This window comes from Branchiostoma belcheri, unplaced genomic scaffold (genome assembly GCF_001625305.1).
Source record: "Branchiostoma belcheri isolate BF01 breed outbred unplaced genomic scaffold, Haploidv18h27 scaffold369, whole genome shotgun sequence".
In the NCBI taxonomy this organism is placed as follows: Eukaryota; Metazoa; Chordata; class Leptocardii; order Amphioxiformes; family Branchiostomatidae; genus Branchiostoma; species Branchiostoma belcheri.
In genome coordinates, this window is record NW_017803986.1 from 7,887 (window position 1) to 24,491 (window position 16,605).

A 16,605-nucleotide genomic window follows, 5' to 3' on the forward strand; every position below is an offset into this window, starting at 1 on the left:
GGTGGAGAAAAGAGTTCTTAAGTCTTTTTTGTTCTGGCTGGGGGATGAAGATGGTGTTTTTGTTTCAAAGATAACGTGCAGTAGCATTAGCTCTAGAGACAGGGACAAGGTCATGTAGGGGAATGTACCATTATGCTGCTTGCGTAGCCTGGTATCCAGCCTTGTTAGCTTTAGTCCGCTACCCAAGATCCGCTCCCCGCCAACAAGACTGGGCGCCGTTACTATTCAAACGATTTCAGCAGGCGTATTCGCCAAGCTATAGGTGCAAGCGCTGTGATTGGCTACTCGGTATAGGGTCCTTTCCGGGGCGAGGTCTATCATCATCAACATGGCTGCCGCTCAGCTCGACAGTCGTGTTGACTCCGCGATCGCGTCAGTTTTACAAGAGTTGGACGGGATCACTTCACTCAAACCCGAGCAAGTTGATGCCCTGAAATCTTTTGTATGTGGGAGAGATGTTTTGGCACTCTTGCCCACCGGTTTCGGCAAGAGTCTGATCTACCAGATCGCCCCGTTAGTGAAGCTGGGTCGCACGAACCCTATTGTGATAGTTGTCTCGCCGCTGGTAGCATTAATGGAGGACCAGGTTCGGGAGGCTGCCAAGCTTGGCGTAAAAGCAGTCCAGCTGGGAAACGATGACGAAGGGGTCATAAATGGAGACTACCAGCTTGTGTATGGTGGTCCCGAGCGCTTCGTGCTGCAGGACAAGTGGAGGGAGATGCTGTCTTCTGCCGTGTACAGCGAACGCCTCGCGGGGATTGTCGTGGATGAAGTCCACGTTACGTACAAATGGTAACGTCTCCTCTCAAAATAATCGCCTCTAGAAATAAAGCATAAAACGCATGTAGTGCTCTCTTGAACGTAAATTTCACTTACCAAAGTGTAACGTTTTCCCCGGGCGTCCTTTTTTTTTGAGTGTGTGTGTGAATTAACATTTGCATGTGATAAGGCAGTTAAAAGGTTCAAGTAAACACATTTGCATAATGCTTTGCATGCTTGAATTTCTCCTTCTGGCTTTTTTGTGGTATTGGAAAACAAAAACTGGAGGAATATATAAATATAAATATTAGTTACATGGGGTCTGTCCAGATTTTAAAAAGTTAAATTTAGGTGAGTCACCTAACATAAACATGCCCCCCCCCACACACACACACGATCTCTGATACCTACCTTGCTGATATACTGTACAATGTATGACGACAACATGTTATCTTTTCTTTGATTCAGGGGCAATGGGTCGAAAGGAAAACCTGCATTCAGGGAGGCCTTCAGTAGACTGGGAGAGCTGAGGTCGCTGGTTAGACAAGGTAAGAGAATGACTATTAAGCCAATAAGATGCCCCATTTGTTTACATCTTACTAGTTATCAGTGCAAAGTTTGTCTACCGAAATATTCACTATTGTTTTAGTCTAATGCAATTTGAAAAATTTTTATTCCTCTTCATGAATTCACCCATTGTTGTCAACATTCTGTTTTAATCCAGGGAAAGTTTGCTTATTAATATTTGTATTATTCATTCATATAGGAACGCCTATCCTTGCCCTTACTGCGTCAGCTGAACTACAATCTGTACAGATGGTGAAGAGGATTTTGAACATGGATGCAGCTCGTGTGGTAAAAGCGAGTCCTAACAGGCTTAACATAAGATTGGGTCTTGTACCCATCCCTTATGACAAGATGGTGTGTCTTGATTGGATTATTAAAAAGATTCGCAATGAAGGGCTGGATATGGAGTGTATCATTATTTACTGTAGGTCATTGAAAGCTGTTGGGAAAGTGTTTTGCCACTTAAAATCTGAACTGGGGAGGGATGCATGGGTAACGGGAAATAAATCCAAGAACATGTTGATCGGAATGTACCATAGTGCTACACTAGATAGATACAAGGAGAGAGTTGTGAATTCCCTACTGGGGAATGGCAGTTGTAGAGTTGTGGTGGCCACAACAGCTTTAGGCATGGGCGTCAATTTTAAGAATGTTGGAAAGATTGTGTTGTATGGGCCTCCTGAGGACCCTGAGAATATTCTGCAGATGGTAGGTAGAGCAGGCCGCGATGGCAGCGATGCCCATGCTGTACTTTACTACTATCGACAGCAACTCATTAAGGCTGATAAATCTGTGAAAGAGTTTGTGGAAGGAAAAGATGAAACCTGTATCAGGAAGCGCCTGTATTGCAATTTTGAAGATAACCCGGTCTCTGTACAGCCAGGTCATAGCTGCTGCACGGCTTGTCACCGCAAATGTAAATGTACAGGCTCAGTGTGCCCTGTCACCTTCCCAGAGTATGAATCTTTTGAGTTTCTACTTAAGTTACCGGTGCGAGCAAGAGAAGTGAATGAGGATGACAAAAGTTTTGTACGAGAGCTTATGTATCAGTACAAGGATTCCCTGTCTAATCAAAGTGTGTCACTCATGACAACAGATGTAGAATGCACAGGCTTTGGAGAAGAATTGATTGAGTCTGTAGTTGAACATAGTTGTCATATTTTCACATTGGAATACGTAAAGAGAACCCAACCAGTGTTCAGTAGAAGACATGCCCATGCTATTTTGCTCATTATTGGGGAAGTGTTTGAAGACATACCAGATGTCAAGATGCAGTTGGGGCTTGGCCCAAAGTCTGTAGAACCAAAAGAAGAAATTGTCTTTGATTATAGTTATTCAGAACACTTTGATGGTGGCCTCACAGTCTCTGACAATGAGAGTGACAATGACTGGGTCCTCTATGAGTGTGGCTCGGAAGAAGAGGACTAGTCCTCCCCAAAATACTACCTACTATTTGATAATATTTTTCTGTATTTTGTTTTCTCTTCTGATTCTAAACCTAACTGCATCACCATATCTTAGGTAGTTATCTCAATCACCAATATGAATAAACAAGAAAAGGAAGAACATCCTCATCAAACACTGAATAGAATTCATACATGTATATATTCCTATACATGTAAATACTTAACATTTGCACATTGTTGATACACTGAAAGTATACTCAATGTTGTTAAAGGAAGGAGAGATACATTTGATCATATGTCTTTACCAGAGCATATTGACATCAAAGCTGTTAGTTTTACCAGCCATAGTCAAACTTGTTACATGTCTGTATATACATTTGGGACCACATTGTTTATGCTGCATGGACTACTCTTTGTACATATGTATATTTACATTTGCAACTTTAACTGTACATGTACACATATGCATCTGCAATACATGTAGAATCATTATAGAACAAAGTTAAAAAGGAACTTCAGTTTGTTGAGGTAGCTTTTGTACAATGCACATATGTAAAATGTCAGCTTGTATGTTAGCACATTGGTGATGCACTGAAAATAAACTCAACTTTGTTACAAGTATATGCTCGTACAATCTTTACTGGATCATATTCAAATAATTTTACCAGCCATAATCAGACTTCTGGAGAGAAAAAAAGGTTTGTTGAGGTGCTTACATCTTTGATTATAATGGAAGCAAAAACAGTTCACGTGTGAAAATGCCAGCTGGTATGTTGAACATACAGTTATACACAGAAAATAAACTCAACTTTTCTTTCGCAAGACGAAAGTACAGATGTTAATATGAAACATCTTGACATCAAAAGCATTCCTTTTCATTATCAAACTTACTAGCTTCTAAACATAAAAAAAGAAGTTGACATATACAACAATGCAATGCACCACCAGTGAGGAAATCAATGTGACAGCAGCAAAACAGACCCACTGCAATATAGTGCAATTCTAGTGGTAAAGATGGTTCCAAACCTAAATAAGAAGAGCGCACCCAGACATTACACATCGGTATGGTACAGCTTGTTCCACAGTCTGAGCTTTCCCTTCATCCAGTCGGCCATGGCTTTGTACTTTAATCTACTCAAAAGATTCCGATTGAACGAAGGGAAGGCGTCAAAAGACCTGCCTGGGACAACAGTCAACAGATTGGCCTCTCTGGTTTCTTCCAGGAGGAGCTTCACATCATCCTCATAGCTGGCCGAATGGTGATAGCCAGAAGGTGGCTTCACACCCAGAACTTTGTCCTGGTTGGACATCAACCTGTCCAGGCAGTACAGACTGCGGCTTACTCTGGATGCGCTCTTCTCGTTTAGGTTTGGTCCCATGTTCTTGAGGAAACTCTTGAGAAAGTTGTTGAGATGCTCTAGGCGGAGATCCAACGATATGTTCTTACCTACCCCCCCCCCCGGCCGGTTGTAGAACCTATTCCAGATGAGGCTATGGGACTTGTAGGGAGAGAGGATGGAGGCGATCTGAACTTTCATCAGGAGGCAGCTGTACGCATACTGCGTATGGCCAAACGCCCTGTAGTATAACAGGGCATACGAGTAGAGGCGCTGCAGTCGCTCTCCGTCCCCCTCTTTCACACTATCCCACATATTCCTCAGCAGCAACCCAAAAGCCAGACAAGCTAAGGTGTGAGCTCTTTTGTAGTCTGGCTCCTGGGTGCTCTTCGGTTTCACAGATGTCACCTCTGGTTCAGGCGTGGGTTCTAGAATACCACCGTGAACTCTTGTCTCATGTCTGTCTCGTCCTGTAGCGAACAGATACACTCTCTCGCTGCCAGGATACCGGCATGGATGAGAGGGACATTCTTTAGGGTAGAATGCGTCCTTGACACACTTTGTCAAGTTCCCAAGAATGTCCCCCTCTTCCATCATGACATATTTGTCAACAACCGCACCTACTAGAGATGTAAGCCATTGTCTCCGTTGCTCCTTGGTGGACTCTGCCAAGGCCTGCGGGTCAGGAAAGCCGCCCTTTGTTGGGGTATCTGAAAATGAAACGGAGAAAAGCCATTTTAGAAAGACAGCATGGTAAAGAGCAGTTGCACATAACACCAGACTAGACCAAAAATCTACTCACAAGCCATGAATCAATGTTCAAGTTGCAGAACAAAAAGGCAGCTTGACTACAGAATAACTGCTGTCAGTCATTAAAAAAAATATGATGAAAATGTCAATATTGCTATGTTTACAAAACAGACAGCACATACCATCCAGACTTTCCATGCCAAAGTGGTCCATTGTTACGGCCAGGATCAACCAGTCCGTTTCCTTGTCTACAAATTCCTTGTAGGAATTGTAGTCCTTGTCTGGTCCCTTCTTGGCGTTTGTACATTTCAGTACATTCATGTTGGATGCCATGGTGCCATGTTCCTTTGCAGACTGCTCTAAGTAGAAGATGCGTCGGTGTACCTAGAAAACATGAAAACAATCACTAATGTTTTACTATAATCACTAATGTTTTCAAAGTAATTAATGACATTGTGAAGAAATTAACAACACTAAGTATTTAGACCTAAGGATCTATCAACAGTATTAGGCAGATATGTATTAATGGTATAACCATCAATCAGCAGGGTCAAACGTTTTAGGGGGTACTGCAGAATGCTTATAACAATGCAATCTCCCTTACGAGAGCAACATAAACAAGGAGTGTATGAAATTGTTACCAAGCTTCATTCATTATTATAATACTAGATACATTGTACATACTCAGCATACTTGTATGATGATAAAATGATGAATTATACATACAAAGCATAGGTTTCTGATGGCATGCCAATCCTCATACTTGAGGATTAGGCCCTCCAACCGGTCTTCAGGTGTATCCCCGTCTTGGAATGCCCATTGGATGTTTCGGGAGTTCCCCTCGGAAAGTCGGTCTCCTCCAGCGAATATCGGGCAGAGATTCCCCTCCCGTCTTGGGACATACCTGTAAAATATATAAAGGCACTGTCAATTGTCAGTCAATTGTCTAATTAATCCAAGACGTCCGCATGCATGTCAATATAACCAGACAAGGAGGATCTGCTTATTAGTTCCAAATATTCCCTCACCAAGTCATGCATCAGGTAAATGTCAAGGTAAAAACTCATGTCAAAGTTTCCAGACAGCCTGAATATAAGTAAAAGTTAATGAAAAGCTTCAAAGATGTGTAACACAGTTGTTAGCATCCTTGACAGAATGACGGGAAAGTAAATATTGCTTACTCTTTCTGCATGTGAAGTAAAATGTCCACAAGGTCACTCGTGTCATTCTCGTCCTTGAAGAGGAGCCCTAGTGGTACCTGGAGAGGCAAGAAGAAGAGTTTCATCAATGTTAAGTATTTCAAGACACACGACAGCAAGGTTCATAATAAATGTCTTAAGTATGCATAATTTCATTCAAAACATTTACTGACAAATTCTAAAGGGTGGAAAAACCTAAAGATAGGCATAGCAAGAAGTTTAGTTTGAATATGATTAATGTTCTTATGTCTGAATGTAAATTAAATTTATATATATTCTTAACTGACCTCTACTGATTTCTCTGCCATCTCCTTGCTGTACTTGTGGGGGATGTGACGGACCACAACGTCCTTGAAGGGGTGAAAGGCTTTGCAGTATCTGGTGATGGTCCTACTGCACAGCACGATGGTTTCTGCTCTGGAGCATGCCTGTGTGTGAAGAGTTGGTAGAACTTCATCCAGGTCAAGATCAGGCAGAGGCTTTGTAGCACCGCTGTCTGGAAGGTGGTGGGGGTTGACTTTGTTTTGGACTGCCATGTGATTTGTCCAGTTGTGGAGCGTGTTGTGCTGGGTGGCTGTTTGGTGGTGTGTCTTGACAAAGAAGTTTAAGTTGTCAAAAATGATGCTGTATGAAGGAGGTGGGTGGGGTGGACTGCTGAGGAGCGGTGGTGAGCTTGTGATGTTGAGCCTTTCCATGTCCAGCATGGCCAGTTCATCATCGGTCACAACACACTGAAAGCCTCCCGTGGCCAGATTGTCTCCTTGATTCACAGCATCGGTGGAGATGTCAAGCCTCCCCAGGTCCAGCATGGCCAGTTCATCATCACTTACAACACACCGGAAGCCTCCCATGGCCAGACTGTCTCCCGGGTTCACAGCGGTGGGGGTGGGGCTGAGCCCTGCCAGGCTGGAGGTTGGAGGGAGAAATGCCGGACTGTCTCCTGGGTTCACAGCGGTGGGGGTGGGGTTGAGCCCTGCCAGGCTGGGGGTTGGAGGGAGAACTGCCGGACTGTCTCCTGGGTTCACAGCAGCAGTGACTTCATACAGTTCTATCTCTCTTCTCCATAGCTTTACAGGCTGGTCGTAGTGTAGGGACATCTCAGTTTGCTTTTTTATCGCATGTTTGTGAGATGTTGTGATGCCCATCTTGCAAAGTCTATCTAGTGCTGATCTTTTCACCCCACCATGTTGTAGTATGGCATTGATAATATACGCTAGAGCAGACATTCTGGGCTCTTTTGCTCTAATGATGACCGATGCCGCAACACATGTGTGAACTGTTGAATGGTCACCAACAGTTGAAAGCACAGAATGCAGGATGGGTGCTCGTGCCTTCAGGTCCCGTTCCATGTCAACATAGGAGAACTCCTGCAGGTCTTCTGGTGTTGTTTTGCGAAGGATGCTGGGTCCACTGCCCAATGATAGCAAGGAGGAAACTTCCTTCTGTAGTTTTGCCTCTAGCTGGTGCTGTATCTCAGTTGACAGGAGTGGGTGTGCCATGATGAGCCTTGCTCCTGTCTCCAGTTTGCCCTTGGCTATGTTTTCCACCACCCCTGCCAGACTGTTGTCACAGAGATGACTGTGCACCCTGCTGGGGTAGGTTACAGTTACCTGGAGGGAAAAGTAAAAAAAACAACAGTCAAATCACTGAACTCACATGTAACATCTATGTACTCATAATATCTTTAGCTCTTTTTCCCATCTAATAACTAACAGAAACTTAGATATAAAAAGCACTGAACATTTGTCTTTGACTGGCTAAGAAAGTTTTCTGTCTTGAAAAATGAAACAGTCATTTAAATGTCACAAATTGTTTTGGCCACATATAAGTATATGTTGTAAGTAACAGAACATACAGTATAATTAGTGGGGTGGAATGGATTCACTCCTCAAGGTAATCAAAATCTCACACACCAAATTGCACCTCAGTAAGACATCTGAACTGAAGCTGCATAGCTGCAGTTTATAACTTTTCAGAACTTTATGAACCTGTGTCATTTAGCCTTTGTACACTTGAAGAAGCCACACAGCAAAAACCAGTGGTGTGAATACAAGAAATACAAGTATATGGCCCCAGATGTCTTTACTTAAAGGGACGGTGAGAAATCAGAAGTTTGAGTAATGAATCCAATTTACCAAATATATATTACATATATTGGAACATAAGGGACAGAAGGTAGTAAGGAACATGGAATATATATGGTTCATGGTAAGAGTCCTTTTCTGAAAAAAATTATCACAATTTACCATATATGTATATTACATATATTGGAACATAAGGGACAGAAGGTAGTCAGGAACATGGAATATATATGGTTCATGGTAAGAGTCCTTTTCTAGAAAAAAATTATCACATTATCAAATTATCCTTCAAAAATTTTAACTTCAGTCTTGGTCTATTTGCTAGCTCTTAATTATGAATGTAGTGCAGTGGCTGACAAAAAAATTCCTTGTTGTCTAAGAAGTAGACAACTGTGTAACATATTGCTACTTGTTTACACTATTATAAATTACACATGAACTTACCTTGGGGTATAATAACATTTGCAAAACTAAAGATGTAGACCTAGGTCATTTATCAGAACTACACAGATGTTTTTTGCACAACACAACCACAAGAAAATTATAATTCACAACTTCACACTGTTACTCTGTGACTCGTAAAAAATGCAACGTTACTTGTTTATACGACCTGGCACGGTTTAAAAAGCTATCAAGAACTACTAGTGATGTTTCCTCCATGTTACCTTCGATATAATTTGACGATATAGCAAATTTTACCGTGTGCCACGAACTGAAAAATTCTCAACAAATTATTACGCTCGGTCATCGACGCCATGTTTTTTTATGTGTTGTTTTTTTTAACGAAAGCAACGCAAGAGTAAACATACCGTTGTTGTACTGTGTCGATCAGGAATGTTGGCAAGAGTTCTGTTCTCTCCACGGCAGACGGTTTCTGGGTTTTTGTACCGGTTCTTTTGAGGCAGTTTTACTGAGTGGCGCAGCAAGGTTGGCTGGAGCGGTGATCTTCTCTCGAGCTCGGACGGCGGTGTCTTTTGATCCAGACTTTTGTGACTTTGGCGTGCGAAGTAGCCTTTTCTTCGAGTCCCTTGGTGTTTTGGATGGCGATTCTCGGCAGCGTTTCTTCGCAGACGTGGGGGTCTGGGGTTTTGCCGGTTCGCAAAGTTCATTTTGCTTCCACTTTTCCACAAGTTTCAGATTCTCCAAAACTTTCTGAAGATGGCGGTGGCATTTGTCACACATCCGATGCGACCTGGTCTTGTCATCCTCGGAGACTTCCACGCCAAGTGAGTGGAGAACGTTAGCAATCGTCTGCCCTCCTCTACCCGGTTGGAAAATGGGCCGAATGCGCTGTAGAGTTCCATTTATCCTCTGATTTGAGCCACAAAACCGACAGAAATCATGCAAGTCTGACAGCCATTTGCCTGACTTTCTCGGCCGTGACATAGCCGTCTCTGGCTGTATCTGGCGGCGAATTTTCCTCCCCAATCCATCGTCAGAAGTATCACTAAGGTGCTAATCACTGCCTCCATGGTTCTTTTCGGATTTAGACGGAAATATGGCGCAAAAATGACCAACTATATCACTTCGCTATGTACTGCGAACTCGCTGTGCGAATTTTCCCGGGAGCCGACCTCTGGCAAAACAACAATCGTCACGTGAAAAATACTGCATGGTGATTGGACTACCGCGCAGCGGGGTCACCCAATCGGCAGCAACCGCCTCAGCGCGCGGCAGTTGAGTGACCTCATTACTAGTTCATTACGTACGCCTGCTGAAATCGTTTGAATAGTAACGGCGCCCAGTCTTGTTGGCGGGGAGCGGATCTTGGGTAGCGGACTAAAGCTAACAAGGCTGGATACCAGGCTACTGCTTGCGGGGGTCTCTATTTTGTAAAATGCCAGTTACTATGTCCATAATCCTCCCTGTTTTAAATATTCGGCCAATACCTATCAAGCTCAACTTTCTTGATCTCACGACAAGAAACTAGTGTGTCGCATACATGGCAAGTTTATGTTTTTGAAATGTAAGGTTAGTAATACCCTTTCGGCATTAGACTATTCTTATAACGTTCCAGCGGGTTTATTTGCTGTCGCTGGGTAGTTGGACCCGAATTTGGAGCCTACACTGCGCCTCTTACTAAGCATTATCTAATCTTTATCGACCTATACTAAACACCAGTTATCAATTAACATGTTGTTGGGGTCATGTGAGTGCGCGACTCGTAACCTAGGGGTCCCGGGTTCGAGTCCTGACATGCCACCGATCTTGTGCCCTTGGGAAAGGCACTTTGCACTACTTTCCTTGCTTCTCCCAGGTGAAAATGAGTATTGTCTTGTCATGTATGTGTCCCCTGTGTTGGTGGCGGCATTGATACAAGTTGAAAAAAACTTGAGTGTGCCGTCACCACGTTTGGTGATTACATGTTGGAATTAAAAAAAAAAAAAAACGTGTGCTATAAAGTGCGCTCGGTCAAACTGGTAAAAATTTGTCAAAAAAGACAGGCCAATATAGGTAACATTACCATGTAAGTGATAACTGAAGATACTGATGTAGAAATGCTCAGTGCCGAACTCGCGATAGCAACAAAAAATAACAGATCGCTCTTGCTCCAATTAGAGTTAGGACATCAGACTTAAGCTCTTCCTATATACCACGACTGGTCACTATCAGGAACAAGCTGAGTCCTGATCTCCGTACCACCGGTGCACAAGCAACTCAATTGTCTAATATCTTGGCATTTAAGCGATCTCTTGTAAGCTAAGAGCAAAATTCAGTAGATTTCATGGTCACAACAGCTCTGACCTTACTTGCTCACGTTTCATGTCCTGTGGGCCGGGTTCGCCTCCTGTACAGCTTTACGACCTCATTAGCATCATTACTAGTTTTTAGTCATTTCAATTTTTTTTATATAGTGTATGATATATCATGACATTGTACCGTATTTTATCTTTAATGTATTATATTGTAGGTACTTTTATTTAATGTTAATAATATTAAATATCGATAACTGTTTTATATTTAATATTGCAATCAGTATTCATATTGTCGTGTTTTGGAGGACAACTTGTAAAGGTGTCACCTGTTTTGTCCTCCCTTCCACACTTGCGGTAAAATCGAGTAAACAAAGAGAAATAGAGAGCTGAATCTTTTGAATCCCTATTCGTCTATAAACATAGATCATATAGGTACATTGGAAATCACCAGCGTTCAGTTGTATCAGTGATGCAACCATAAAATCGGCTGGAATGGAAGAATCCAAACGCGAGATCCGCTTTCGATCCAACCATTTCTGTACGCTGTTGTCAGACTTTACAATGAGACTTTGTAATAATCTACTCTCCGTAATAGTATTCCGATCTGCCTGGACTTGTGTTTTTAAGCCGTTATTTCGTGTCCCTTTCAAGTATAATATCCGAAAGACTGTGTTTTGTTAGACCTTTCTTTTAGAATTGTTTTAACTCGCTTAAATGTCGCAGCTGCAAAATACTATAGTGCAGTATATTGTGTATTTTAGTATCATGTTCTTAAAATGTAGTAAGTAGTTATTTGTAAATGTAAAAAGGTAGTAGTAAGTGTAACATGCTCGAGACTTTTGTACAAACCTCACGATTCATCCTTGAGGCCTTGATGGGATTTGGTTTCAATAAATATAAACAATAAACAAATTGCATAGGCCTTAACTGACCTGAGCTGTTTGTGGGCATTTGGTGCTGCTTGAAGTTTCGGAGTGCCAATTGTAATTTTTTTCACTCGGCTTTTCCTTGGTACAATTCTTGAATTTATTTTAGAAATATTAAGTCTGTTTTTGTATCTCAGCCAAAGGTAGTTCTAATGACGATGCTTCCTCTGAAATTGGTATTGAGTAGTTTAAAATTAATAAGATACTAACAACATTGGGCATGAAGCACTACCTCTACGTTTTTCTACTACTTCTAGGGACTTAATTTATGACTCAAGTACTTACAGTTAAGTGAAGCCTTTCCACAGTTGGCTCTTGGTAGATTCGAGGTGTGGTGCTCGCAGCTTATAGACTAATAAATCGATTAAGAACTGCGAGTGGCGTGCATTTATTTAACTTCTATCTTTTATCTTTTGTGAACGTGATGAGTTGATTGGATGTTTTATACATTTTATAAGCCCACATCAAGTTATCTCCCTGGTTCTCGGTAGTACCTGTCCTTGGTGCTGAACAGATGTTATACTAATATATCCCTTAATTTTTCTTTAGTCAAGAAGCAGGAGCATAAATTGGAATGACCCAATCATCATTTGTAAAATTTGTGTAACGTGTCATTCCTTAGTCATTTTCTGTGTGGGGGTGAGATCCTGTCAGCCAATAGGATTGTGGCATTTTGAGTCGTAAATGCATAAAGAAGACGTCTTACCTTGTTTCCAATGACATTTCAATGAATTCATCTTAATTCTTGCTACATATATAATGTATATACATTAGCTTCGTATATTACCTCTAAAATGGAATCAATATGGGCAGAGGCGATTAGTGTGTTGATAGTAATACTTCAAACTTATATTTTTTATAATGCATTAACTTTTGTATGAAAGATGTTGTTTATAATTTTTAGGTAAGGCCACACCAATTTACCTTTTGGTTAACGGATTCGCCCGCTTAATTTTTTTCTGATTTGCAAATAAAAATAAGAATTCAGAATCAACTGCAAAATGCTCATATTTTTGCCCTGAACAGTTGAAAACAGTCCTTTTCATCCTAATTGTTACAGTTATCCCATCTTTCAATGCAGTGGTATCATTAAAAGTTCGAAATTTATTGTTTAAATTTTGAACCAGCCTTGTGTGTTGATTTCATGGCTCCTATTGTACCATTTTGGGCCGTAATAGGATGCCTAGGCCTGTTTTTATTTTTTTTTCGCCCGTCCACTCCATTATTTTTCCAGAAAAATACGCTAACTAAGAAATTAAATTGATGTGACCTAAGGCAACTGTTTGCATAGATGACTTAGGAATGCACTGGGGCGGGAGCCTTAAGCAATCGTTCTCCCGAAATCCATTCATTAATTTTAGCAGTAAATAAGCACAAAACTCTGTTTTTCAAGTGTTCTTGTGACTTTTAGCACAGTTTGCCAACATAACCCGCAAACATGCATCAAAACCTCCTCTGCTCTAACACCACCCTTCGTCACGGACAAATGTGTGAGGCAGGGCTGTAACATTAGTCCGACTCTATTCAGCCTGTTCATAAATGATTTAGTCAAGATGTTAGATAGTCCAGAATGCGTGCCACCCTCCCTACAGAATTTATCCATTTCCTGCTTACTCTATGGAGTTGATGTCGTACTTTTCTCGGAAGCCGAGAAAGGACTTCAATGTGCCCTTCACAAACTAAACACTTTCTGTACAAAATGGAAATCCAAGTTAACCTGGGGAAAAGATTTTTCAAATGACAACTGTCATATTGAAGCTGTCCATATAAATCGCTTCTGTAAAAAAAATCATGGTGTACAAAGAAACGCTAGCAACGGAGCATGCAAAGCAGAGCTCGGTAGATTTTCACTAGACACAGACGTATCGGTACGATTAGACAAGTATTGGTTAAGACTGAGACAACATATGTTAATGCATGGTCACAAGAAAAATCTGCTACACCATGTGAAAGAAATACTTGACCGGAGTGGCTTCTCATATATCTGGCATAACGACAACATCGATCTCGATAAGCAACACATATGAACATTACTTAGAAGTAGACTCTCTGACATGTATATTCAAACCTTTCTTTACAATGATTATCTCTCTGTTGATGTCGGGCTAAGGTTTTATAGCCATCTGAAACCTGTATACACAATGGAACGTTATCTTCACATCAAAGACTTCGATGTTAGATCAGCCATATGTAAGGTTAGAGTTAGCGCACATACATTAGAAATAGAAAAGGGTACATGCAAACAACTGTCTGTTAATGACAGAATATGTAAATATTCACAGGAAATGCAGTGGAGGATGAAATGCACTTTATTTTCCATTGCCCTCATTAATTTTAGCACTTAAAGAGCACTTAAAAGTTATTCTAAATGGTCACCAAAATGTTCCCTAGCTTTATTTACCTTCCCAGCCTTAAAAAAACTGCATTTCTAATAACACCTCCCAATTCATATATCTCGCAAAATGTCAGTCATTTCATACTCCACTGTACACGGAAAAGAAACCAACAATAACTACAAATGTATATCTAAAGTAGCATTAGCATTACTTATTATCATTTTTATTGTTTATTTTTGTTATCCTGTTCTTTCCTCGGGCATTAATTTGCAACAAACTTTCATTATTAATATTATACATGTAAAAAAATGTTTTTTGGTTAGGTATGATGAAAAATGGTCAGAGAAGCATAGTAACACACCATCAGTGTACTATGTAGTAAATGTATATACAGCATATCTCTACTGCAAAATTCGTGAATGTGTAACTGCTTTAGAATACCGTAATGCCGTTTTCCACAGCCATACCATGCCAGGGTGGGTGGAGCGAATATAACAACCACTGTTACAAGCTGTTTAAAGACAAAGTCAGCTGGTCTACTGCAAACGGGAGGTGCAAACAACATGGTGCAAATCTTGCTTCTGTCGGAAGCGCTGGCGAGAACAACTTCATCGCACGTCTCATCACGGATGGTGGGTGATCATCACTTGATAGTGCAATATGCACGTATGCAATGGTTTCGGACCTAAGGTCATATATTTCTAAAACAGCCTCTGAATTTAGTTTAAATGAAGTTTTAGATGTACTAAATAAGTGTATTATGTTTTGCACATTAGTTTAATATATTTTAGTTAATTCTTTTTATATTTTGGTTATTGAATTCGACTCTTTATGTTTTGTGAGTAATTTAACTGCATGGAGTCTGAACGGAGTTTATTATTTTACTCGGATATTTGATAAATTGTGGTCCATTTAAAAACTGCAACGCGTTAAAAACAAAGAAACAAACACTTGCACTGTGTCCATTATGTGTGGACGGTGGTTTGGAATGCTTTTAGCTGACAGAGGTATTTCAAACAATACTGACATTAACGACACTTGTGCACACATCTTACAGGATTTGTTTTTATTTTCGAACGTCATCTCGTCTGGTTTGGACTAAAAACGGATGGAAATGATTGGAAGTGGACCGATGGCTCTCAATATACCTACAACAACTGGGCTCCGGGTGAACCAGGCCAGAGCTTTTTTTTGCAGAGTCGGAAATGTGCCAACATGTACGCCCAGGTATCTCTCGTTCGATACTTTCTGCAAACGTTAACGGGATAAGCCTGTGTTTGTTTTGAACAAAGGCCCTAATCAAGCTTCAACACTTACTTATTGACAAATGTAAGTCAGGCACAAGTAAGGCTATATTTTAAAGTAACAATTTCATATGGGGTTATAAGCAACGTTTAACAGTTTAACAGTTTATTTATAAAAAAACAGCCTCACAGCCTGTACAAAACTTACTGAATAACACCGATTTTTTACAGTTATTTGTCTGGCAAATGCAAATTAACATTGCAATACATATACAAACACGCGGACAAAAACATTCCAAAAAGTGAAGCAGGGTCCGCCATTTTGTTTGTGTTGACCCCTTTCTCCCGGATGCCCGACGAAGAACGGTTTGTGTTTTTAATTGAGCTGTCAAATGGCTTGTGATGAGTCGCTACTTCTACCACAAGGCGGAGGTAGAGGTCACAGTAAATCAAACTTAGGTACTCAGAACGGGTCGATGAAAAAATAATCGGAACTTTTTGGCAATCTTGCAGATTTACTTGGTCATCTTGTCAACCTTAATAATATGTCAGATAATGCTAAACTGCACTTTATTCTTAGGGGCTCCTCAATGTTACCCTCTATGTACAACTTTAAAACGATGCAACTCACTCAGGTTTACATTGGAGATACCAAGCGCTTCTAGCTCTGCTTGACTGTTTCTAACAGTCAATTAGATATAGAAGTCCAAATACTACGTAAGTGTTAATGGGCCTAAATTCTCCTCCTAGCTCTGATTGGCGGATGTTTTTCCGCCAATGAGATATAGGAGGTTACCAAGTAATCTTATATTTCAAGTAGCTCTGTTAGCATTTAATTTAATATTTTAATGTCTTGGGGTGGTGGGACTACGGCGCACATGTCAACTTTGTATATTTAAACGTTAATTGTACCTTTTTGTGTGTGGCGCTGTTAATATAAGTTGTTAACTTGAGTGCAGCGTCACACTGTCCTTGTTATGTCTTTATGTTTTGATGAATAAAAAAAAATAATGAAACAAACTGGGGCTGTTAGGGTTATCCATATCTAGCAAAATAGAAAGCAAAGAAACAGAAAGGTGCCGCTGTAAACCCTATCTAAGTCAAGAAAATATGGATTTAGGCTGGTTAGAACCACTGCCCTTAAGAAGAAACCCTTTTGGGCAGAGCTCTTCTATATGGCAGCCATCATCCTCTGTAACCTTTGACCCCAACAATGGTAAGAAAATGTTGTGTTTAAGAAGCTTTAAAAAGCAAGCAAGGACCCTAAACAAAGATTGATAAAAAAGGTAAGAAACGAAGATTAT

At 40.8% G+C, this 16,605-nt stretch overlaps 2 protein-coding genes across 2 annotated transcripts; one reads left to right on the plus strand and one right to left on the minus strand.

Annotated features, from left to right (window-relative positions):
- Positions 1-272: 272 nt before the first annotated feature.
- Positions 273-3,605, plus strand: LOC109476212 (putative ATP-dependent DNA helicase Q1). Its single transcript, XM_019777094.1, has 3 exons — positions 273-792; positions 1,228-1,307; positions 1,526-3,605. Exons 1-3 carry the CDS (start codon positions 329-331, stop codon positions 2,752-2,754), a joined length of 1,773 nt encoding a protein of 590 aa, XP_019632653.1. The 5' UTR covers positions 273-328; the 3' UTR covers positions 2,755-3,605.
- Positions 3,606-3,614: 9 nt separating this feature from the next.
- Positions 3,615-9,262, minus strand: LOC109476211. The gene is made up of 6 exons (XM_019777093.1): positions 8,909-9,262; positions 6,306-7,628; positions 6,001-6,077; positions 5,546-5,723; positions 5,002-5,203; positions 3,615-4,779 (listed from the first exon to the last, which is right to left on the minus strand). The coding sequence occupies exons 1-6, from the start codon at positions 9,206-9,208 to the stop codon at positions 3,785-3,787; spliced, it is 3,075 nt and encodes a 1,024-aa protein (XP_019632652.1). The 5' UTR covers positions 9,209-9,262; the 3' UTR covers positions 3,615-3,784.
- Positions 9,263-16,605: the final 7,343 nt, after the last annotated feature.

What these genes read in the sequence shown, in the direction of transcription:
- LOC109476211 (XM_019777093.1), bottom strand. Translation starts at nt 9,208, where the DNA reads ATGAACTTTGCGAACCGGCAAAACCCCAGACCCCCACGTCTGCGAAGA. An exon ending in ATCGACACAGTACAACAACG is followed by an intron (nt 7,629 to 8,908) that starts GTATGTTTACTC and finishes TTTTCCCTCCAG; the next exon opens with GTAACTGTAACCTACCCCAG. An exon ending in TTACTTCACATGCAGAAAGA is followed by an intron (nt 5,724 to 6,000) that starts GTAAGCAATATT and finishes TATATTTTACAG; the next exon opens with GTATGTCCCAAGACGGGAGG.
- LOC109476212 (XM_019777094.1), top strand. Translation starts at nt 329, where the DNA reads ATGGCTGCCGCTCAGCTCGACAGTCGTGTTGACTCCGCGATCGCGTCA. An exon ending in GTCCACGTTACGTACAAATG is followed by an intron (nt 793 to 1,227) that starts GTAACGTCTCCT and finishes TCTTTGATTCAG; the next exon opens with GGGCAATGGGTCGAAAGGAA. An exon ending in GAGGTCGCTGGTTAGACAAG is followed by an intron (nt 1,308 to 1,525) that starts GTAAGAGAATGA and finishes TCATTCATATAG; the next exon opens with GAACGCCTATCCTTGCCCTT.